Source organism: Ictalurus punctatus, chromosome 27 (assembly GCF_001660625.3).
Source record: "Ictalurus punctatus breed USDA103 chromosome 27, Coco_2.0, whole genome shotgun sequence".
Lineage (NCBI taxonomy): Eukaryota > Metazoa > Chordata > Actinopteri > Siluriformes > Ictaluridae > Ictalurus > Ictalurus punctatus.
Window position 1 is genome coordinate 5,731,661 of NC_030442.2, and position 26,196 is coordinate 5,757,856.

A 26,196-nucleotide genomic window follows, 5' to 3' on the forward strand; every position below is an offset into this window, starting at 1 on the left:
TGTAGTGTTTCTCTTAAACATGTACAGTAGATGTAATCACACTTTTTTCAGTTGAGGAATCGTGATTATCGCTTCATCAGGATTAGTCAGCGTTTCTGCATTTTTGGAGAACAGAAGGGGAGGATCTGGAGTTTAAGAGCAGGGGAACAGGCATGGTGTGAAAGTCCTATAATAATGTGCACTGTGTCATTATTATTTCGATGTTATTCGTCAGTGAATGATTTAAGTCTCTGCCATATTTCTAATATCATAAGTTCAGTGAGGATTTGTAGGTTTGTGGCGCTGTTGCATCCCGAAACAGCACAAGTCCTAACCATGGGTTTGTAGTTATTATATAACTATGCAGTTTTCAGTGGGAGTTTTTTTTCTGTGATCGTTGCGGCCAAAATGCTTGATTTTGCTGCGGCTTTTTTCAAAATTTGCGAAATTGCAATTGCACGAAATTGTTTGTTGTTAATGAGACCTTTTAGCTGTACTCATGTTCGATGCATGTGAATTAAAGAGGGCTTTCGCTGAATGCACGATGTGATGATGTCTCCGCCCAAATCTGTGGAAAATCTGTGGTAATTTTGAAACATTGCAAGCGCCTGCAAATATTGTGATGTTTTCTTAATTCTGCATTAATTCAATTTTGCTTTCGCAATTCCAAAAGCCTGGAGGGACTGCATTTTTATTGAACTACAATTAGAAAAAATAATATACCAAAAGATGCCACTATCTAGGTGACATTATACTAGCAATAAAAGTAAATTACATGAGATTTATGTAGAGAGAACAGGTGTGTGCTGTTAGATTGATTATTTAAACAATTAATAGCTATGAATGTCGACTCTTGGTTTGAGCCCTGGGTTAAACCTGTGAAGACTGCATTTGTTGTTAAAAAGGAAAAACCTTCATACAGGACACCTGTCTACTGGAGGAAAGCAAGCCATTTTGAAGCAAAAGAAAAGAGTAAAGAGGGAAAATCAGTCAGAGTCACAGCCAATACAACAATTTAGAATGTCCTGAAAAAGAAAGAAACCACTGGTGTACTAACAACTACTTATATAAATTACAAACTCCTGTCCAATTAATGGCTACATACAGTACATACATTTAATAGGATGAAACACAAGTAACACAGACCCCCAGGGCCATATACAGACCCCGAGGGCCATATACTGAATTTATTAGTAAATTTGCAGACTTTATCTCAAACCTGGTTATTTCTGTAGATAAAGCATTAATCGTCTGTGATTTTAATATTCACTTTGATAACCCCGAAGACCCTCTGAGAACAGCGGTTGTGTCCATCTTAGATCAGTAGGGGTCAATCAGAACGTAATCGGACCTACTCATAATGGCGGTCACACTCTTGACCTCATCTAACATACGGATTAAATATAGAAAATATTGTAATTTTTCAGTAGTCTGAAGTTGTCTCAGACCATTATCTTATCTCGTTCATAACACATATTGATCATAATATTTCCACCTCGCCTCCCTACTGCGTAAAACGTACTTTCACATCAGCTACTGCACCAAGCTTCATAAATAACCTTGCAGAGACATCAATTAGATTTGGATCACCGTCTGATCCGATAGAACTCGATCAGGCGACTGAATGCTTAGAGTCAACAGTCCGCTCAAAAGAAAATTAATTAGAGAGAAAAAACTAGCACCCTGGTATAACGATCAAACGCGTACCTTAAAACAGACCACTCGACAATTAGAACGTAAATGGCGTGAAACCAAATTGGTAATATTTCAATCAGCATGGAGGGAGAGTCTACTGAACTATAGAAAATCTCTTAGCGATGCTACAAAAGTCTATCTCTCCACCTTAATAGGAGATAAAAACAATGCTAGATTTCTATTCAACATGGTAGCAAAATTAAATAGGAGTAAAACCACAACACAAAGAAACACTCAATCATTACATAGCAGTGAAGATTTCATGAAATTTTTCATTGTTAAGATTGAAAATATTAGATGTGAAATTCGGGCTATTAAATTAAAACCATTAAATTAAAACCATTAAACTAACCCTATAGACGATAATGTAGCAATATCAGATCAATGTTTAGAATGTTCTACTCTTCTTAGAGACCGAACTAGCTTCATTAATCTCTTCAGCAAATTCATCAACTTGCATACTAGATCCCGTACCTACATGTTCCTTTAAACAGATTTGTCCTGGAGTAATTGAACCACTTTTAAATATAATCAATTCTTCCCTAAGCAGTGGCTATGTACCTAAATCACTTAAATTAGCAGTTATTAAACCCTGATTAAAAAAAAAACCTGATAAAAAAACTTTTCTGTAAAGCTGCTTTGAGACAATGTCCACTGTAAAAAGCGCTATAGAAATAAAATTGAATTGGTTAGCAAATTCGCCTCACACCTCCAGGGTCAGGGGTTCGATTCCCACCGTGGCCCTGTGTGTGTGGAGTTTGCATGTTCTCCCCGTGATGTGGTGGTTTCCTCCGGGTACTCCGGTTTCCTCCCCCAGTCCAAAGACATGCATGGTAGGCTGATTGGCGTGTCTGAAGTGTCTGTAGTATATGAATGGGTATGTGAATGTGTATGTGATTGTGCCCTGTGATGGATTGGCACCCTGTCCAGGGTGTACCCCGCCTTGTGCCCGATGCTCCCTGGGATAGGCTCCAGGTTCCCCCGTGACCCTGAAGAAGGATAAGCGGTACAGAAGATGGATGTATGGATGGATGAACTGAATTGAACACAGGGTTTAAATAAGTAGCCAAAATAAGAGGGATCTGGTTTTATGCTTGAAACTTCTGAAGCTTGGGGCATCAACAACTAAAAATTTGTGCACTTGAATGGTTCATTTTATGTACTACAGGACCAAATCCCCTGTACTTCATCCTGATCTGATATGAGGCTACTACATTATTATATACACTACCCATTTCATTCATTTTGCGCAACTGCTTTCTCCAGGTCAGGATCAGATACAGCTAATCCTAACATTTATTGTATACTACAGTCCCATCTAAATGTATTGGAACAGCGAGGCCAATTGTTTTGTTTTTGCTATACACTGAAGACATTTTGGTTTGAGGTCAAAAGATGAATATGAAACAGACCACACAGACCAGAATTTCAGCTTTCATTTCCTAATATTTATATTTAGATGTGTTAAACAACTTAGAACATGGCACCTTTTGTTTTAACCCACCCATTTGTCAAGTGATCAAAAATATTGGAACATCTGACCGACAGGTGTGTCCTGTTACATTGATTGTTTAAGCAATTATTAGCTCTGAATGTCTACTCTTGGTTTGAGCCCTGGGTTTCACCTGTGAAGACTGCATTTGTTGTTAAAAAGGATAAACCAACATGAAGACCAGAGAGCTGTATTTGGGAGAAAAGCACTTCATTTTGAAACTGAGAAAAGATGGAAAATCTATCAGAGCACTAGCATTGGGCACAGCCAATATAACAATTTGGAATGTCCTGAAAAAGAAAGAAAGCACTGCTGTACTAACAACCAAACAGGTCAGCCAAGGAAAACAACAATAACTGATGACAAACATTGTGTCACCTGCAAAGAAATACCCACAAACGATAGTCAGTCACATCACCGACCTCCACAATGCAGGGGTGAAGGTATCACAATCCAATATTCAAAGAAGACATCAAGGGCAGAAATATATAGGCCATACCACAAGATGCAAATAACTCATCAATAGTAAAAATCAGAAAGCCAGATTGGAATTTGCAAAGAAATACAGAGATGAGCCTCAGAATTTCTTGAACCAAGATTAACCTCCACTAAAGTGATGGAAAGGCCAAAGTGTGGAGGAAGAAAGGATCTGCTCATGATCCACATCATTGAAGCTTATCAGTCAAGCATGATAGAGGTAGTGTCATGGCTTGGGCTTGCACGGCTGTTTCTGGAACAGTCTCAATAATCTTTATCGATGATGTAACTCATGATTGTAGCAGCAGAATTAATTCATAAGTTTACAGGAATGATCTGTCTGCCAATTTACAGAGAAATGCATCCAAATTAATCTGGAAGAACTTTATCATGCAGCAAGACAATGAACCAAAACATACTGCCAACTCAACAAAGAACTTCATCAGGGGGAAAAGGGGAAGGTTTGAGACTGGCCGAATCAATTACCAGACCTTAACCCAATCGATCAGCATTTCACCTCCTGAAGAATCTTTAGTAAAAGCCTAGAAAAGCATCACAAAGGAAGAATGCAACAGTTTGGTGTAGTCAGTGGGTCACAGGCTTGATGCAGTTTTTGCAAGCAAGGAATATGCAATTACACACTGAGTGTTATTTACTTTAAGAAATTTATGACTATCTGTTCCAATACTAAAAATTGGGTGGTCTGCCACCAGCGGTGCCATGTTCTAAGTTGTTTAACACATCTAATGTTCACATCAGGAATGAAAGCTGAAATTCTAAATGTTTGTCTCAACCATCTTTTGATCTTAAACCCAAACGTAAAGCCTCAACGTACGAGTTCCAATAATTTTTGAGGAGATGTATACCATTATGTTTTCAAATGATATATTCACATCTAGTGTTGATTTTCTCTTTAATGTCCATTCCATTGCTTTATTAGCTTCAAGAGCTGCTGGAGGCCCTGATGCACAAAGTGCTTTTTAGCAGACAAGCTGGCATGCAAGCAAAGAAATGCACACACACACAAACATACACACACACAGTACACACTTTGTTATGACTGAAAAGAAATTACCCGCTATGTGCGCACACACACATTCTGACTGGTTGTGAGAAACTCATTTATTGTTGCTAAGAAACAAAGTCTTTAACTCCATCTCTTCCGTCTAATAGCTATTTTTGCGTTGTTATATTTGATATGTACCTCTGAAGTGATCAAATGAAGAAATAAGAAAATAAAAACAAAGACGTTCTTAATTTGATTCCCTATACTTCACATATGGATCATCAGCAAAAACAACGAGAGGCAGGAAAACCGGCATGAGGATGTTGGATCAAATAAAACGAGGGAGGCATAAAGGAGAGAAAAGGACAAAGCTCAGGCAGGGTCACAGCCTCATTTATGTCTTTCTAAATGAGGATCTAGCAGCAGTCCTAAGCACCAATAACTGGTGGTGTTTAAGAGTACTCAGCATGAGTGAACAGAGTGAGCGAGGGATTGAGAGGGAAAGCGAGAGAGGCAGGAAGAAGGAGGGAGATCAATAAGCGACAGGTGGAAAGTGTTTTCATGAGGAGATTTCACACTGTGTGAATATACAGCTCGTCAGACACACTGCAGAGAGACTGCTCTCGCTCTCTCTCTCTTTTCCTCTGTTGCTTGACTACCTTTCTTTTCACCTTCTCCCACTCAAAAGGCTTTACTGCTACAAAATCTAGATTCAGCACCGTTGCCAGGTTTGACTGGGCCACTAGTTTACTGGTCTACTATCAGTTTTTAGCAAAAGTTTCCAAACAAATTCTCTTGCTGAACATTTAGACAAGAATAACGGACTAGGCCAGACGCCAATGTGTGTGTTCACAGTTTCTCTCAATTGCTTACACACATTAGTGTAAATAATATCTCACTATCTAAAATGCTCAGTTCTCAGGACACCACTCACACACACACACACACACACACACACACACACTCTGCAAATATACTGGAGCAAAATGAAACAAACACTGGCCCCAAAACCACGAAGAAAATGAAAACAAAGTGAAATGTTTCTATCAAAAAACCACATCTGTGTGGCGTCGGTTTCACGTCACAAGCATTGTGGTCACATATACAGTACACGCAAATCATAGAATCTTATACACGATTGAAAAAATATCTAAAAAAAACTAACAAAAAGAACACAAAATAATCTGAATTAAAAACTGTTTTCCTTGGTTAACTTTGATGCTTGCTCTCTCTGTTATTTTTTGGTAAATGGGCTACACTTATATGGCACTTTTTTAACCTTAGCTGTTCTACAAGCGCTTTACACTGGTTCTCATTCACACACACACACACACACACACACACACACCAATGGAAGCAGAGCTGCCCTGCAAGGCGCTAGCTTGCCATCGGAAGCAACTTGGGGTTCAGTGTCTTGCCCAAGGAGACTTCAGCACGTGGAGTCATGTGGGTCGGGAATCAAACTGCCAACCCTACAATTAGTGGACAACCCGCTCTACCACCTGAGACACCCACGCTACCACCGCCACCCATTTTCTGCTCACAATTTCATTGTCTTTCATTCACGCTTCAGTTTTCTTTGCCCTCATTCCCAAGTTCTTGCTTATGATTACAAAAATTACATTTCATGCAGACCAGGGGGCAGGATTAAAGTCTCCATTGGTCTACTGGTTCTAAACCGACAGCCCTTCTCTAGCCAATCAGTAAGCTGGGAGTAGATGACGTCACAGACACGTGACTTTGATTGACTACTTCTGGTTGGAGTTCTCATCAACTGAGGATGGCCCCAAGCGGTGCAGGCTGGAGATTGCTGAGATTGCTGAGGATGGTGCCGCTTGAAGTACCATGGAAATGGTTTTGGACCTCAATTTCACACGAACAGTTGCGCTGTGGTTGCTGGGACTATGGTTGCTGCTATGGCCTTAGGACTGCAATTACCACATACAGTTTTGCACTCAAGTCTCCTTTAGTGAACAGTGGATCGGTTCAACAAAACAGACTTCATATAAAAACTATAATGAACTTCCCTTTTCTTTTACACTATCCGTTGTTACCCAGATGAGGATAGGTCCCCTTCTGAATCTGGTTCCCTTCAAGGTTTCTTCCTCATATCATCTCAGGGAGTTTTTCCTCGACACCGTCACCACCGGCTTGCTCAACAGGGATAAATTCACACCCTTAAAATCTCTATCCCGTCTTTATATGTTTCTGTAAAGCTGCTTTGAGACAATGTCCAATGTATCCATGTAATGGATATACTAATAGACACAGGTGATAGATATACTAATAATAATGATAGGCACAGGTGATAGCTATAATGATAGGCACAGGTGATAGATATACTAATAATAATGATAGGCACAGGTGATAGATATACTAATAATAATGATAGGCACAGGTGATAGATATACTAATAATGATAGTCACAGGTGACAGATATACTAATAATAATGATAGGCACAGGTGATAGGCACAGGTGATAGATATACTAATAATAATGATAGGCACAGGTGATAGGCACAGGTGATAGATATAATGATAGGCACAGGTGATAAATATACTAATAATAATGATAGGCACAGGTGATAGATATACTAATAATAATGATAGGCACAGGTGATAGATATACTAATAATAATGATAGGCACATGTGATAGCTATAATGATAGGCACAGGTGATAGATATACTAATAATAATGATAGGCACAGGTGATAGATATACTAATAATAATGATAGGCACAGGTGATAGATATACTAATAATAATGATAGGCACAGGTGATGGATATACTAATAATGATAGTCACAGGTGACAGATATACTAATAATAATGATAGGCACAGGGGATAGGCACAGGTGATAGATATAATGATAGGCACAGGTGATGATATAATAGGCACAGGTGATGGATATATAATGATAGGCACAGGTGATGGATATATAATGATAGGCACAGGTGATAGGCACAGATGATGGATATAATAGGCACAGGTGATGGCTATAATGATAGACACAGGTAATGGCTATAATAATAGACACAGGGAATCTATAATTGTGTATTGAATTCTATGATTCGTATGTTTTTTTTTTTTACGACCATGATACTTATCACATGAAATTGATGCCATATATATACTAATAATATGGATGTTTTTGATGCTGCACTGATTATTTGAAAACATATCCATCAATGCTGTATACAGTCATTCAACCCTGATTGAGGATCTGAAGTCGATCCCTGCAACACTGGCCACAAGGTGGGAAAACACAGTGGATATACTTTAGAGCATCATGCGTACTCTCACACACACACACACACACACACACACACACACACATTCACACCTAGGGGTGGTTTAGAGCCACCAATGATCAACTAGTGTAAACTGAATTTCATTCGAGCTGAGTTCAGTTGAGCTGTTGGTCACCTTGACAGAGGTCCCTTCTTCTACTCTTCTATCTCTCTATCTAAATCAACCTCTATTCTCTCTTTCTTTCCGTTTCCTCCAAACTTCTCCACCATAAAGCAGCCTTTCATTACTTTACATATTATAAGCTCGAGTACGTGACTCTGTGAAGAGACTAAATCCATGTTAAGCCAAGATCGGCTCTCTTTTTCACAAGGACTCCATGTGCTATCTCAGTGAACAAATCATCTTGCCATCTTCCTGCACTATAACTCCCGTAAGGTGGGAGATAACGGATGACATTACACAGGCTCAGAGCAAAGAACCAGCTTCATCCATATATCCACTGGGAAAACTTTCATCCCACAGACCATGAGAGAGATAGTGATCCAGTGGGTCCACATGTCAGTCACGTCATGTTATGCACAATAAACCTAGGCAGTAACAGGATCCTCCCACAAAAAGACTCAACACAGTTTGTCCAGGCCTACCTGCATGTTCTTGCACCACCAGGCACTTTCCCACTGACCTGCTCAAGCCTCTTACAGTTCCTAAGCATCACTGCACTCATATTTCAGTTGATTTTTATGAAAGTCTGGGAAAATGGTTTGGTGTGGTTTTGCTGATTAATTGGCACTGATAACTGATTGCTGGAACTATGGGTTATCTGCACACATCCACACCGATAGTTTTTCCTGGTTGCGTCCATTTCAAGTTCCGCTGTCATTATACAGTACGAGAGCGGCCTCTAGAGGTGAAATAAAAACTATCATTGACAGATGTTGTTGTGTTATTTGAAGTGTTTTTCGATTCATTTTGGATATCTATTTGTTTTTTAGATCTTTATTTGTTATATGGAGTGTTACTTTTTGGTTCCATTTTGATGGATATCTTTTATTTACTTTAATATTTAATAATAGTGTGTGTGTGTGTGTGTGTATATATATATATATATATATATATATATATATATATATATATACATACACACACACACACACACAGGTGGATCTAAAAAAAATTAGAAAATCGTGGAAAAGTTTATTTTTTTCAGTAATTTAATTAAAAATGTGGAACTTTCATATATTCTAGATTCATTACACATAAAGTGAAATATTTCAAGCCTTTTTTGTTTTAATCTTGACTATTACGGCTTACAGCTCACGGAAATCAAAAATCCAGTATCTCATTTCAAATCTGATGACTGCAACACACTCCAAAAAAGTTGGGACAGTCGACTGTTTACTACTGTGTAACATAACCTTTTCTTTTAATAACATTTATTAAGTGTTTAGGTGTTGAAACACCAGCTGGTTTAGCAAGCAGAATTTTCCCCCCGTTATGCATGTCTTTTAACTATATTGTGCATGTAGAAGGTGAAATACCCAAAATCCTACCGATTTGTCTTTGGGGAATGGTGTTCTCCTTCTGTCGAGCCACACATGATTTTATGGAGATACTAGAGATCCTGATCCTTCCTGCTCTCCGGACCTGCCTCATCCGTTCAGATGCCCTACCTCTGCATGGAGCTCTCATCTACTCCAATTCCACATAGACATTCTCACTGTGGTTGCTGGGACTACGGTTGCTTCTAAGGCCCCAGGACTGCAATTACAACATGCAGTTTTGCACTCGGGTCTCCTTTGAACAGTGGACTCAACTAACAGACTTCATGTAAAAACCATAATGAACTTTCTTTTACTCTCACACTATCCGTTTTTACCCAGATGAGGACGGGTTCCCTTCTGAGTCTGGTTCCTCCCAAGGTTTCTTCCTCATATCATCTTAGGGAGTTTTTAGTCGACATTGTCACCACCGGCTCGCTCAGTTGAGATAAATTGACACATTTAAAATCTGTATCCCCTGTTTATATATTTCCGTAAAGCTGCTTTGAGACAATGTCCACTGTTAAAAGCGCTATACAAATAAAATATAATTGAAATTGAATTGTTCTCAGTGTTGGATTATTCTCTGACACATCTGTTGGCAGATTGGTGATCCTTGACCCATCCTTGCTCTTAAGGACTAGGCCTTTTTTTAGAGGCTCCAAAAAACTCGTCACATTGCTATTAGTCCTAAATTAACCCTGTCCCAACTTTTTTGGAACATGTTACATGCATCAATTTCAAAATAAACATTTATCTTCAAAAAAATATGCAGCTGATTAGGTAAAACACCTTCTCTTCATGTGTTTAAAAAAAATACAAGTCAAATTACATTTACAAATCACTCTCTTTGTTTGTATTAGCATTTTCCATACCGTCCCAACTTTTTCAGAATTGCGGTTGTGTGTATATATATCATGTAAAAAAGTACCGTACCTTTTCATGGTACAGTCTGTACTATTTATTTTTGTAATAAAGTTCAGCTATATTTTATTTTGAGTGTTGTGTTTTCACTCAGTATCAATTTTGAAAACTATCGCTCGACCTCTAATCACTAGCTCTTCACCTAGTCTCAGGTCCAATGAGCTGCCGTCTTCACATAAATGCATGAAGAAGAAGTAGAAGAAGAAGAAGAAGAAGAAGAAGAAGAAGAAGAAGAACAGCTACAGAAGCCACCCTGGTTCATTTTGGCTTTTTTAAAGTAGAGTGGCCAGTTTTTTAACACATTTTTCGGCTCTGCTACGGAAGTTTTCTACAACTCGCCGCAGTCCAGTGACATTACTGTGTCTGCTCTGCCAGCTGAGGATCACTGGTTTAGAGAATTGTTTAGAGAATAGTGTCAATCCCTTAGGCAAGAGACAGATGCAATTTGGTTATTGAGAAACGTGTACCAGAGTGCAATAACGGTGTGTAAACAACCATCACAGACATAGGTTATTTGTTAATTAGTAAATAGTAAAAGCATTACGCAGTTATGCAGCTTCTAGTAACTACTACAGGAGAGGCAGTTCTGCTTTAAAACAGTTCTCTCTGCCTCACTAGAATTATAGAAAAATAATTGTCAAAACAAACAAAAAACATGAATCTAAATGAAACTCCTCAGTCAGTGCCTCTTTCCCCTTCAAGATTCATCTGTCTTTAAGCGCAACCCTCTAACAGACCCAGCTGTCTCTCTCTTTTACAGATTCAGATGTCTTTTGTCTCTTACCTGTCGCTCGCTCAGCACTGTGATCTTGGCCTGAAGGTCATGCAGCTGTAGCTTCAGCTCAGCGTTCTGCGCACAAAAGAAACACACACATAATCACTGACAATCCCTTTGAGAAACCATATCTGTGTCTCTCTACAGTATGTATATATTAACATAGCTGAATGAGAAGTCATCGTCTTCGTGCTGAGGCGGCTCTCACCTGTGGATCTTGCTTCATCTGTGCAACTAGCTTCTGCAGAAAGAATGACAATGAGACAAGAATAAGTGTGTATGCAAGTGTGTTTGTGGGTGTGTATGTGTGTGTTGAGAGAGAGAGAGAGACAGAAAGAGAGAGTAAAAGCAAAGAGAGAGAATAGTCAGAACACAGATCATTCAGTGCTCTTTATATACTTGGTTAGCCAAGCAGAGTGTAATTCAGGGTGTTCACACAGCGACTCTTAGAGGCAGACACTGGAACTGCAAGTCACAGCACAAATCCAGCCTCCTTACAGCTGTACTCCGCACAGGGTTACAGGAATGCATGACCTTCTTTGGCTTTGTGGGGACATTTGGCTGATCGGGTAAACTTAAAAATCCTAAAATAATTATGTTTGAGTCCTGAGGTACTACAGTAATAGACATGTTTAAATACCCTGAATGTTTTATTTACAATATAGTGTGCATATTAATGTGAACAATGTTCAAGCAAAAAGTAAAAAGAAAAGAAAAAAAAAATCCTAATAATAATAATAATAATAATAAGTATTATATCAAATGTAAACACATAAAACAATGAGTAATTAAATATTTAAAATAAAAAGTCTAAAAAAAGAAGAAGATTAAACTCATCTTTAAACAGAAATAATCATTAACCCACATGGCTTCCTGTTCATTATATAGTGAATAAGGTAATACTGGTGCAGAACCCATGTAGTGCACTACATGCCCAATATAACGTCAATAAAGATGAGGGTATTATATATACGATAGTGTTAACTACTCGCATGTAATTTCACTTTTAGGACACATAATACAACTGTTGGTCTGCCCAAGTCCTCACTTCGTCTGTCCTCCATCAAGGCCATGACGGTTTATATCTTGTAGATAATCTAACCGAGTCGTCTGCTGACCACACCCCTGACTCTGCAGAACTGCGTCATATAGCAGCACTGCGTTTCGCAACGTTGAGCCCAACGTTTCCTGTCTCTGCTACGTCCACACTGGTTTTCTTATGAATATGTTATGATTATTAATATTAATATGGTATGATTCATATGATTCAACATTGCTGGAAAATTATGAGTGAGAAAATAAGCTCTTGTTCTTTTGTTTTCAAAGAGCAGAACCTGACAGTTAGCTGAGATCGTTTAAAACGTTCCTCCTAGTAAACCCCCTGTTACATTTCACTTCATTAACTGGCTATGAAGGATTTACTCTATTTTGAATAGATCATGGATGGTAAATAAGTCACTTTAGCATTTCTGTGATGCTGTCACTATGGTTATGGGTGTTGTAGGCTAGCTGCAGATGAGAGCTGACTCTGAGGCAGAAGGCAAAGTGAAAAACGTCTTCTTTAATGCCAAATGATATTAAACTAATGTTTAATTCCACTATGAACAGTCATGTGCTTTGTATTATGGAATTGTGAATGCCAACATTATTGTACGGTAGTAAAGTATTACTGCTCACACCAAATTTATATACATATGGTACATGTGGGTCAAACATTATTCATAATGTAGAGTTCAAAGTTCAAGAAAGTTCAACCTATACTGCTACCGATGTGCATGACAATGCTCAGACTCTAATTTTGAGAGACACAATCAGATTCTACAGCTCCATAATCAAGCCCCTCTCCCCAAAGAAATCAAAATCGTATATATATATTTCTGGAAAATAAAGTTTAAAAAGATTCAAACAGAATTTGGGGGGGGGGGGGGATACATTATATATATATATATATATATATATATATATATATATATATATAGAGAGAGAGAGAGAGAGATAGATAGATAGATAGATAGATAGATAGATATCTGGGACCCTACATTACTGAGAGTGGTATAATATGGATACTGATTTATTATTTTTCCCACTTCAGAAACTATTTACTAGTTCTTCTTTTGTTTTACACAGGATTTCCTGTGCCAGGATTCAGTTCCGGTGTTTATTACCTGATGAATCTGTATCTCCACTTTGAGAGCCTCCTGTAGACTCTGTAGCTCCATCATCAAGCCCTTCTGCCCAAATTCCACACCTCCCTCAGCCTAGGGGTAGAGAGACAGAAGGTGAGAGATCATTAAGACAGCGAGAAAGAGAGAGAGAGTGAGAGAGAAAGAGAGAAAAAGAAAGGGAGAGTGAGAGAGAGTTAGAGAAAGAAAGAGAGTGTGAGAGAAAGAAAGAGTGAGACAGAGAGAGAAAGAGTGAGAGAAAAGAGTGAGAGAGAAAGAAAGAGTGAGAGAAAGAAAGAGTGAGATAGAAAGAGAGAGAAAGAGAGTGAGATTAGAGAACATGTAAATACTTATATTCACTTTCTGATTTCTAATGAATAATAAAGCTTATTAACTTCATAGTGCTTGGGTTTGCATGTGTTTGTTTTTATGAATTTTCAGGACAAAAATAATGTGACTATATAAGAAAACCAGGGCTATTCTAGCTTGTCAGGACCAGCAAGATATATATATATATATACACACATACACACATAAAGCTACAGTATGTGCTTCTTTTTTTGAGGTAAGGATTGGTGTTGAAAAATCTCACTACATAATAGGGATGTAAACAAATACATTACTCAGACTGAACAGGCAGTGCATCCCAAACAAATACAAATGAACAATATGTGGAGTATTCAGGGTTTATTTTCAGAGAAAGCTTGGTAGAAAGCTCAGAAAAGGTGTGTGTACTGGGATCTTACAGTACAAAACAAGAATAGTTGTGCCAGTTTCTACTTTAATATAGAGCTTTAAAGAACAGCTAGCACAAACTCATGTGGAGGTTTGCCAGGGTTCAGCAAACTTCCCATCCTACAACTCAGAAAGACACGAATCTAGCCAAAAATGTCTGGGCATAGAGAAGGTAGAGACATTTTCTCCTTCTTCTCAGTCATTTCGAGGGTACAGGTTAACAATTGTGTACCTTTCTGACTTTCAGTATATATTTGCAATACGCGGATATTACACATAGAACCTGGCAACCCTGAATGTGGAAAAAATAAATAATAATTTCATTAACATGCTAAAGGGAGATACACTGTTCAGTTTTAGCCAGACCTACACAATGCCTTACTGGGCTCCAAAATCAAACGATATTTCTAGCACATTTTTATAGGGCTGCACGAGTAATCGTTTTTCAACTGAAATCACGATTTGAAAGGGTGCGATTTTCAAATCGCAAGAGCTGCGATTATTTCGATTGCAGGACCATCAAATATGGTAAGAAGCATTGTTGACGGTTTGCTTCCTGAGCATTTTACGTTTGACGCAGAGTTTAGCCAATAGGGGGCATTAACACTGCACACTGCACAATAGACGGAGTTACCGGTGTTCCACCGCACACCGATTACATCCCGGTGGCCTGCATGGCACCGCCCCCACCGTCGTTTTGCCTTTTTATAGCAATAGTATAGTATAGTAACTCATTTAGCTCAGTTAGAGAACGGACGCTACAATTAAAAACTGACCGCGTCCGCTCAATTCAGCATGAGTCAGAGTCGCAGCACAGATCAGATTTCAGATTTTAGCACGTGATGAGAGTGAGGCAAGCTGACTGACAGGAAGAGTGAGGGGAGCTGACTGAAGCTGACTGACAGGAAGAGTGAGGGGAGCTGACTGAAGCTGACTGACAGGAAGAGTGAGGGGAGCTGACTGAAGCTGACTGACAGGAAGAGTGAGGCGAGCCGATTGATAGGGAGAGTGAGGCGAGCCGACTGGCAGGGAGAGCGAGGCGAGCCGACTGGAAGGGAGAGCGAGGCGAGCCGACTGGCAGGGAGAGCGAGGCGAGCCGATTGATAAGGAGAGCGAGGCGAGCCGACTGGCAGGGAGAGGGAGGCGAGCCGATTGATAAGGAGAGCGAGGCGAGCCGACTGGCAGGGAGAGCGAGGCGAGCCGATTGATAGGGAGAGCGAGGCGAGCCGACTGGCAGGGAGAGCGAGGCGAGCCGATTGATAAGGAGAGCGAGGCGAGCCGACTGGCAGGGAGAGCGAGGCGAGCCGATTGATAAGGAGAGCGAGGCGAGCCGACTGGCAGGGAGAGGGAGGCGAGCCGACTGGCAGGGAGAGCGAGGCGAGCCGACTGGCAGGGAGAGGGAGGCGAGCCGACTGGCAGGGAGAGCGAGGCGAGCCGACTGGCAGGGAGAGGGAGGCGAGCCGACTGGCAGGGAGAGGGAGGCGAGCTGAATAGCGGGAAGAGTGAGGCGAGCTGACTGACAAGACAATGGTGGAAGATTTGGTTTCAAAAGTTCTGTTTAATATAAGCGAGTTTGTCACTGTCCTGTTTTGTTGTGTTTTTTATTAAGAATAATAATGAACCCACCATTCAAGCAATTACTTCCCCGAATTGCCGCTAATTAGGAAGCAAAAGTGAAATGCACACACGGGCATTCATAGCCGATTTAAAAGTGAGGCGATTTAAAAGTGAGGGGGGGGAAGAGGGAAAGGCTCTAATGGGATTCATACTTTCCGTCGCTTCTGGATTGAAAGATGCGCTAGCTGACTGGGATCTGAACGAAGAAGGCCAGGTGTGCATCACCACAGACAATGCAGCCAACATAATACGGGCAGTGGAAATAAATGGATGGACCAGACTTCATTGACTACGTTTACATGGACAGAAATAATCTAATTACTGACCTTATTCTGTGTAAGACAATAATGTGAGTAAGGTGTTTACATGAGTCGCGTTTAGAATATTCCTTTCATGTTCCTGTTTTACATGTTATAGAACATAGATCGATTAACGGCACACGTCATTACGTCACCACGCCACGTCATTACGTCACCGCGCCACGCCGTCCGACGTCCCTCCAGAATTTCACGCATCAACATACAGTTGGTCTTCGTTATGGTACCATATACAGTTCTGGGTGTTTCTTTTTTAATTTGTACGAAAGCTTCAAGTGCAGTTAATTATTTGTCGTGCTGTACGTGCTAATAGACGACTGCTTGAAGCCGTGGGCTGCGTCCCAAACCGCGTACTTGCCTACTATATAGTATTTAGAAATACATGCATATGCATCTAGTGGGCAAACACGCGGGTACGGACACAGCCATGCTCTCGTTTTCCGTAAAACGGTTGAGCACTGCCGTGTGTGTGTCCCGTCACAAAATGCGGTGAAAACTCCCTCATGACGTTAATAGTGTGATTAAGGTGTGTACATGTCTGTAATACACACCGATAATGCGACCAAAACAGGAACACTCTACATGGCTTAATTCAATTTGTGCTTACTTCGAGTATGACTTCACTTGGATTAGGGTCATCAATAATTGCTGTTTACATGCTAGATTCTTAATCAGAGTATCGTCTAATTCGGGTTAATATGGGATTATTGTTGTCCATGTAAACGCACTGAATGTGTAGTAAATTACCTATAAAATCATTGAGTTTAGACTGGAGTGAGGTGAAACCAGAACAAAGCACAAAGCAAGTTGTTATCTAGCTGCTAATTTTATTCAATTGTATATGGTAGAAAAATAGTTAACATAAACTTTTTAATACTACTTTTTAATATTGATATGATGATATACCAAAAATAAGGTCTAACAACGAATCTTACAAAGCTGTGAAAGCCTGTGGAAAAATCACAGCTTTTTTTTGCAAGAAAGAATGCCATGAGAGTGACATAATATCTGTGTCTGATAATCACATAACCTATAACATGGAAGAGGTTGTAAAACTGAAGAAAATAAAAAAAGAATGAGCAACCAAGTGTAAACAATGAGGCACAAAAGAAACAAACATCAGGGTAAGAGCTCATACATAATAAGAGATATCATGGAAGCCTTTGATTCTAGTTTCTGCTGTGAGTGAAATATTAGCTTCTTTTTTTAAAAACAGTAAACATCATACTTGGTGACTTTTACATGGAAAAGAGTTGTAAGCACTTTGTTTTATTATCTGTCCTGACGGTGATTGTTTTTTATTTCATGAATAAATAGGATAAGCAAAAATCACAAACTGTTTCCCTGCATTTATGTTAAGTTTATTGTCAGCATTGGGCTCGCAGATCATGTGGGTAGGGGATTTTTACATGTGTGTGGATGACCATGTCTGTCCACCACCACCGAAGACCATTTCTGACCCAGGAAAAACCCTGTAAATGTTCATAAATAATATCAATTTTATCATCGGATATTATTCATATAGAAAGCAATCAAATACGTGTCATTTATTTTGAAAAAACATTTGAATTGCAACAATAAAATATACTGGTAACACTTTTATAGTGAAATTTTATAGTAAAATTCACTTTATAGTAACACTCCATGGTTAAACTCACTTTATAGTAACAAACTCTTTCAAACTCAATATTACTTACTGTTGAGTATTTAATTTACATATAGTAATGATACATAATTCTACAGAATTGCTTGAGCTTTGTTAATAATAGAATTTACTGCATATACTAATATATATTTAAAATTTCAGTATTCAGTTTGTTTAAAAAAACAACAACTGTGCAATATGAACAAATATGAATTATTAATGAACAGTGGTGTATGTGTATAAATAAACTTTAACTTAAATAAATAAATGCTGGAGTTATTTGCTTGATTTGTCATGACAGATGTTTGCATCATGACAGCTTTATTTGAAACGAAATAAAAAATGCCACAATGTTGAAGTGGTTTTAAATAAACAGTAGCAATAGAAATTGCATTGTTTTGTTTGTTTATTGTAGTGTTAGAAGATCAAATTGTGATTATGCTTGGTCTTTCCCGAATCTTATCTTATTATCTTATCTTACTTTGATGCTGTGCAAACCACCACAACAAACCTGTAGCTCTTTTCTTAAATAATAGTAAAACGCAATTAGACTTTTTTCTGTAAATCGTGCAGTGCTACATTTCTACACAAACAAAAGAAATAGGTTTTCATTCGTTGAGCCTCTGCTCCATATCTATGTGCTGTGCAGCGTCTCTCTGCGGGGTGCTCCACAAAAATAATCATTCAATTCATTTTAAAAATATTGTAAAACTCTTGTAATTATTATTTCTGTGGCTTCTCTGAAAATCACAGGGTGCTTATAATGAAATACACCTCTCATTCTGACTCGCAGAAGCACTGCAAGTGTGACGCTGCGTTTGAGCAGTTCTGAAAGCGTGTCCAGTGAACTTTTCTGATCTTTCTGGAATGTAACAAATCCAGGTGTCTGGAGCAGGAGTTGTTCTGCATATTGGTTTTTGCTATTATTTTTTAAATGAAAAAGTACATTTTCACTTGTTTTCCAGCATTTCCAGGGCATAATTGTAGAACTAATATAAATAAAATAAATAATTAACCTTCCAGTATAAACCACACCCACGTCTGGTTTAAAGCCATAAATTCAGATATTCACATTTCCAGCACTAAAAGGATACAGATAATAGCATTGCAGTACACTTCTATTACATGTACATAATTACATACTATATTTACCTTACAGATGTATAATCCTATGTCCTGAAATGTCATAAAAGCAAACCTGTGTGTGTGTGTGTGTGTGTGTGTGTGTGTGTGTGTGTGTGCCAGTGCATTTATTATTTGAGGAGGATACTGCGTACTGATATATTAAATATCAACTCCGTCCATGAACCAGTGATCCACCTAAACATTACACTTTGGCTTGCACACATTCAATAGAAAATAAACAAATGAAAGAAATAAATGAATGAAAGCAGAACCACTGGATCACATCTGTCATCTGATCTGTTTCCCCCAAAACACAGTGTAGTCTGTTGTATACCTTCACAGCGACTGCTGTCTTGAACACCATCCAACTGGCAGTGTGGGGGAGCCTGGAAAGATGAAGGGCAGAAATGAGTCATACACACACACACACACACACACACACACACACACACACACACACACACACACACACACACTCACACACACACATATATATACACACCAAACAAAAGCCTAATTTAGTGCCACTTACATATAACTACACTATATACCAGTACCACTTACATATTACTACACTATATACCAGAAACATTTAATTAAACTATTTTTGAATTGTAATTAAATTATTTCTGTGCTCTACGAATCTCATTATCAATTGGTCGGTCTGCGCGCAGCACAGGGTGCGTTTACTCACTACGTTACTTCTGTTCCGAAAACACACTTCGGAGAGTAAATACTAAAGTTGTGTCCGAAATTCTGTACTATACACTTACACTATGCACTACAGTCTAGTGTATGAAGTTTAGAAAGGTAGTACTATCTCAAAAGGAACACTAGCGTTTTTTTTAATAACCGGAAGTATAGCCGCTTCCTAGTCAGTGGCGCATGACGTCAAACTCACGTAATGCGACACCGCTAGCCAGAATACCCAGAGTCACCAACAACAGCTTTCTTCAGTTTACTCTTTATGTCAGCGTTACCTTTTATTCCTAACATGACCTCGGTCACCATCAGATGGAGGCGAAATAGTCACGTGACTGAGGGAGAAAGTGTGTAACCTGCAAGTCCGCTAAGGCAGAGAGCATTTCATATTAAACACCCTGAAGAAGATCAAACGTTATAAAGCGGAGTTTGTGTAGCACGGAAGCACAACAGTGATGCTGTTACAAGTTGCTTAAATGGTTTAGTTTAATTTAAGTTTATTGTTTATTGTAAGTTAAGTTTATTGCTGTATCTTCTGTTAATGTAACTTCTGTTCTTTATTATAACGGAAGTGATGTGTTATTAACAAGGCCGCATTGCTCCTCACGCGCGGTGACACAGAGTGGGAGCGCGAGTAAGATCTGTAATGTCTAATTAAAACACTGATCAAAAGTAAACAGTTTGACTCGACACCGAAACTTCTGCGTTGTAAAATTTACTTCCTGTGTAAAATTTTTGCGGTGCAGAGATTACAGAGATTACAAACTGCAGTTTTGTCGTCATTCCACACAAGAGACATCACCTTTACACACAGCACGAAATCCATGCGTTTTCCCGCAATCTTTTGATTGACAGGATATAATCGGCTCTGATCATCGGATGATTTTAAACTATCGCCCGATAGCCCATAACAGGAAAAATAGCCTTTACATCGGTGCATCTCTAATGTGTGTGTGTATATATATATATATATATATATATATATACACACACACACAATTTATTTTTTTTCACACATGTACATATTATATGTAAGGTACTGTACTCAATACATCTTGTTTTTTTCTCTCTCTTTGTACCAGAGGCCAAAAAATGGAATTTCCACCTGTTTTGTGTATGCCCGTGAGGTCACACTCCAAAGTAGTGGTTAATGGCCCATATGAAAGTACACACCTTGGGCGGTTTTTTCCTCCAGTCTCCATATGTATTCGTTTTTTTTTTTCACCTAGCCTACTAGGATTAGTTATTGTTACAGGGTTTTCCGTACCATAGAAAGGTTTAGCCACAGCGCCTAAGTGTTTTGTGAAGCGCCTTAATCCGAAAGAACGTAAAAAGGCATTTAGGCAACTTATCAGAGTGACTGTAAAAACAACAGTGAGAGTTCAATGGCTGACAAAAAACCCCCCAGAGAAGTGGCTTGATCTCAAACAGAAAGGTAAACTGGCAACAGGAATGAGTGATCAGTGTTTGGACGTGTATCTGTGCGTGTATTTGTGTTGATCAAACAGCTGCTGGGAGATTACTCTGTACCGTCACCTCGGGATTGTAGTTACAACCGCTAAGCAAGTTGCAAGCCATCGATGAGGTAAACCTCAACAAAGAATAAATGAAGTATAAACTTTATGTTTGTTAGGGAGTAATTCTTCAGCAACATTGCACTAGTGAAATATAAATATTGGACAAAGTTTAGTTGTAAAACATATAACTGAAGAAATAGCTAGCTAACCTAGCTAACTTGCACAGGTTATGTTAACCAGCGAAACTAGTTATTTGTCATTAGATAAATATACTTCAACTGAACTAACATTAGTATCTAACGTGGCTCGGTAGCTAAACAAAGCTGCCAAACCACTTTAAATGCTAGTAAAGATAAAACAGGCGCTGAACACTTCAAAAAAGGTTGAAACGTTATTTAAACATGAAAAAAACTTTAAACAACTTAAAATTTCCTTCAAATAATTAAAAAAAAAAACCCAACCATCACCATCCCCCCCGAGAACCCAGACTGCACCTAAGCCCTTTGAACACCTAGGGAAACCCCGTGTTATAACTTTATTGTCGCAGTTGTATACTGTGTTTTACTATCAAAAAAGCTTTAGTTGTGCTGTCTGTTTTATCTCTGTACCAATGTTATTGTGGAGAGGTGTGAATTGTTTGCCCTTTTCCCATCGCCCTGCTCACCAGCAACTAAAAACAGAGGCCCTGTTTACACTAGTGTGTTTTTGTTTTAAAATGAAAACGATCCGCGTCCACACTGGTGTTTCTGCTGTATTTCAGAAACGATTACTGTCCACACTGCACGACTGAATACGCATGTCACATGACCATTCATGCACACTGGGCATGCGCATACAAGTGTAAACAGGAAGTTGGTTGCTAGTCCAAATTAGAGTTCCCTGTCAGGCTTACGCCGCTTGAAGTTCGATTTGTTGCCAATTTCTCTAATCATAGCTCGCCTCTTGTGTATGTAGCAGCTGCAGAATTATAAAATACAGAATTTAACTGCACAGTGGCTGCTAAGAATGACGACAAAGTCAGGAAAGCTTGCGGATCAGTCTCCGCGTTGTTGTGTATACGATCAAGGTAGCGTAATGGTCGTACGGTAAGGGTTTGACAAATCAGGGAATGAACGTGGGCAACGCCTTCATTTTCAAAAGTCTTTGTTTTGCTCTGTTTACACTGAAATGCGAGCCCAGCGTTTTCAAACTAAAACGGGGTCTTCTGCGTTTCCCAAAGTCTCTGTTTACGAGGGTGGAAAACGCCAGAGTAGTGTAGAGGACAGGCGTACCCGTAGCGAAAGTTATGCATTTTAAAATGAAAACGCAGCAGTGTAAACAGGGCCAGGGTCATGATACTCTACACACAGAAACCCAACAGTCTCCTGAATAATCTTATAACACACTTGTGGCGATAAAATAATTCATTTGTTTCTACTGATTGAAAATGTCAGATAATAGAAAAGAATTCCAGCATACAGTGAAAGGGTTAATAGGGATATCTGTTGTGAACTGAATCACATAGCTGGCTAGTTCACTGATGAGAACAGCATACAAACGCATCAAGCTAAAACTCAGTGGCTAAGATGTTGGGCTGCTGATCTGAAGGTTGTGAGTTCAAATCCCAGCCTTGCTGGGCCCTTGAGCAAGGCCCTTCAAGATACGTTCACACATAGAGCGACTCGCAGCAACAATGCAACCAGAGACCCTTCATTTTACATTTATTCATTTAGCAGATGCTTTTATCCAAAGCGACTTACTAATGAGAAAATACAAGCAAAGTGATGTATCAAGCAGAGAACAATACAAGTAGTGCTACAATACGAGATCCATAAATTGAGTTCCAGAAGAAGCAAAGTGCACAGAGTAGAGGTGTAAGCGCAAATTATTTATTTATTTATTTATTTTAATGGGTTGGTCAGGTGTTCACGGAAGAGGTGGGTCTTTAGCTGTTTTCTGAAGATGGTGACAGATTCTGCGGTCCGGATTGAGGTTGGAAGTTCATTCCACCACTGAGGAACAGTTAGTGTGAAGGTTCTGGAAAGGGACCTCGTGTAGGGACTACCAGGCATCAGTCATTAATTGATCGCAGATTGCGTGAGGGAACATAAGCCTCAAGGAGAGTGTTGAGGTATGGGGGTGCTGTTTCAGATAAGGTCCTGTAGGTAAGCATCAAGGGCTTGAATATGATGCGCGCGGGTACAGGAAGCCAGTGGAGGGAGATGAAGAGGGGTGTGAGATGGGTTCTCTTGGGCTTGTTGAAGACGAGGCGCGCTGCTGCATTCTGAATCATCTGAAGGGGTTTGATGGAGCCGGCTGGGAGGCCCGAGAGTAGTGAGTTGCAGTAGTCCAGTTTTGAGATAACAAGAGCCTGGACTAGTATCTGTGCATACTATGCATTTTCAATGAGAGCTGACGACTTCCGGCGACATGAGCGACAGCGACTAATGGCGACCGGATATGGGCATGTCCTTCGACTTAGAAAGTTGAATAAAGCTTAACTTTATGCAAATCTGGAGCCGACATGGTGCAGCGACTACCAATGGGAGTGAAGACAGTAGAGCGCACATCATCCCTTGCCACCCCCTTCTCACTAGCAGGCGCAGCACCACTGTGGCAGTAGCCAATTAGCTTAGCTTCCTAGCAGGTTTAAAGCAAAAAATAAACTAATTAATGAAACATAATATTATAATAACATAATAATAATAATAATGAAACATTCACTTTTTGTTGCAATCAAGCAAAATCCCAGTGTAGCTCCTATCTTGGGTGAAGTGTCCGGCTTGTCGCTGCTTCGGCGCCCAGGAGCGAGCAGCACCGAGCCGGACACCTCACCCAGGAAACTAGACTCCATTGAACACATAGTGAATGACACCCTGATGGTGACGCTCACTTACTGAGATACACCGGGATTTTGCTCAATTGCAACAAACAGCGAGTGTGTTTCATTATTAATATATGGCTTTAAAACCGCTAAGGTTATAGGCTAAGCTAAGCTAATTGGCGCTTGTGCTTTTGTAAATATCCGAGCACACACTGCTTCTCCTCCATCTTGTAGGATATGATGCATATATATGCTGGTGAATTTTATATAAGATCCTCTCCCTCCAGAATTTTTAATTTTAGCAGCAACAAAACTGGTTTGTTATCAAAAGTGGAATGTTAGTTGTGCCACCCATGTTACTATGGCAACCAGTAGTAGGTACGCCTACTGGCGACTTCATAGTACAGCGACTGGCGTCTTGCAGCGATAAAATCGCTGTATGTGAACGTAGCTTAACTCTCAACTACTCGGTCGTAGAAACGACATAAATGTAAGTCACTCTGCATATGGAGGACTACCAAACACACACACACACACACACACACACACACACACACACAGACACAAACACACACACACACACACACACACACACACAAACACACACACACTGCCTGCCTACGTGTCTGCCTCTCGTCCTACTGAATCCTCAAGTGCAGAGATTCCCTATCTCTGATCAAGAGTCTCTTACTCAGCCATGTGCTGGTGTTACAGGAAACTTCTTTCACCAACATGGTGGTGTATTTTCACACTGCTTTTCTACATTACCCACAATGCTGTTCGACTACTTGCTGATAGCGTTGCCAATGGGATTTAGCTCAATCTCTACTTAAAGAGAGCGATGCATCAGTGCTTTAGTCTGTCCAGCTCTCTCACCTGCTCATCTGTACACTCTGCTCAAACAGATCAGCTGCCAAAGCGTCATCCTTCCTGCTAACACTGCCTCGTAGATCTCTGAGCAGTTGAGCTGTAACTGAGCACAACTGCGTCATGTAGCTGCGTTGCCTTCTGGAGCTTGGAATCTGATATTCGCCGTCTCGCCAAAGTATAACTTGGATTTCTCATTAATATGACATTCAGCGATGCTGGAAAACGGTGTGCGAGGAAGCTGCACAATCCCCTGAGCTTGTTTTTAGGAGCTCACAGCAAAACCTCACTGTTACCCCATATTTTTTAAGACAAACAACTGGTAAGTTCTCACGGGAATAATGACAACACAGCACCAAGCAACAAATTAGCACCGGATTCACGATCACAGTGTGGATCACAAATATTTCAATATAAACATGTGTTAATGGTTTTTTTTTTGAAGATAGGCAGAATCATCTTTCTATTCTGAAGTTTAATTTAACTTGGAGGCAGGTGAGTGAGATACAAAAGCAAGCAATCTCCAACTCAGAGCCATTCCACGTTGGTCACTTCCGTTCTTGTTGGTTAACTGTTCTGACTCAACACCATGTGACCATGCCTGCTGATGTCTCTGCCAAGTTCACTGCTCATTTAACATGGCTAATGAGCTCTCTATTTATAACAGGGCTGGACAGACCTACATACATTCACTGAACATGAGGAGTGAGAACATTGTTGAACTTTAAGCGTGTATTAACATTTTGAAATGAAGCATCAGATATCGTTCAAGGACGATGCAACATCAAGTGAGTGCCAGTCCCCTCTGAAAGTATTGGAACTGCAATGCCAATTCCTTTGTTTTTGCTATAAACTGAAGACATTCGAGTTTGAGATCAAAAGATGAATAAAATATGATGGTTCTGAATTTCAGCTTTCGTTTCCTGATATTTACAACCTCAGTTCCGAAAAAGTTGGGACAGTATGTAAAATGCTAATAAAAAACAAACAGTGGATTTGTAAATGTACTTTAACTTGTATTTAAACAAACAAACAAAAAGTATGAAGATGTTTTACCTAATCAACTGCATAGTTTTTTGAAGATAAATGCTTATTTTGAAACTGATGCATGCAACACGTTCCAATAATGTTGGGACAGGTGTAATTTAGGACTAATAGCAGCGTGACAAGTTGAAATAAGAAGGTGATGTGAAACAGGTGAGGTCTAATCGTCTAATCATAGTATACAAGGCCTAGTCCTTCAAGAGCGAGGATGGGCCGAGGCTCGCCAATCTACCAATAGATGCATCAGTGAATAATCCAACACTTTGAGAACAACAATCCCCAAAGACAGATCGTAGGATTTTGGGCATTTCACCTTCTACAGTGCACAATATAATTAAAAGACTGAAGGAATCCGCTCAAATCTCGGTGCGTAAAGGGCAACGCCGAAAACCACTTCTGATTGCACATGATCTCAGATCCCTCAGACGTCACTCAGTGCGTTGACATGGACAACAATAATCCACTATTAACCCGATTAAGACAGTACTCTGATTAAGAAACTACCATGTAAACAGCAATTTTT

General features: G+C 39.6%; 1 protein-coding gene across 3 annotated transcripts in view; it reads right to left on the reverse strand.

Annotated features, from left to right (window-relative positions):
• The window catches only part of phf21aa (PHD finger protein 21Aa), a 71,464-nt gene that overhangs the window by 31,510 nt on the left and 13,758 nt on the right, over positions 1 to 26,196 (reverse strand). For all 3 annotated transcript variants that reach the window (XR_008393610.1, XR_006981230.2, XM_017459337.3), the window contains exons 2-5: positions 19,075 to 19,126; positions 13,305 to 13,397; positions 11,348 to 11,380; positions 11,149 to 11,214 (exon numbers count right to left, since the gene is read on the reverse strand). Coding sequence is in view for 1 of the 3 variants with exons in the window: in XM_017459337.3 (XP_017314826.1) it covers positions 11,149 to 11,214; positions 11,348 to 11,380; positions 13,305 to 13,397; positions 19,075 to 19,104 (222 nt within the window). In the remaining 2 variants the exon portion in view is untranslated. The remainder of the gene's footprint in view (positions 1 to 11,148; positions 11,215 to 11,347; positions 11,381 to 13,304; positions 13,398 to 19,074; positions 19,127 to 26,196) is intronic.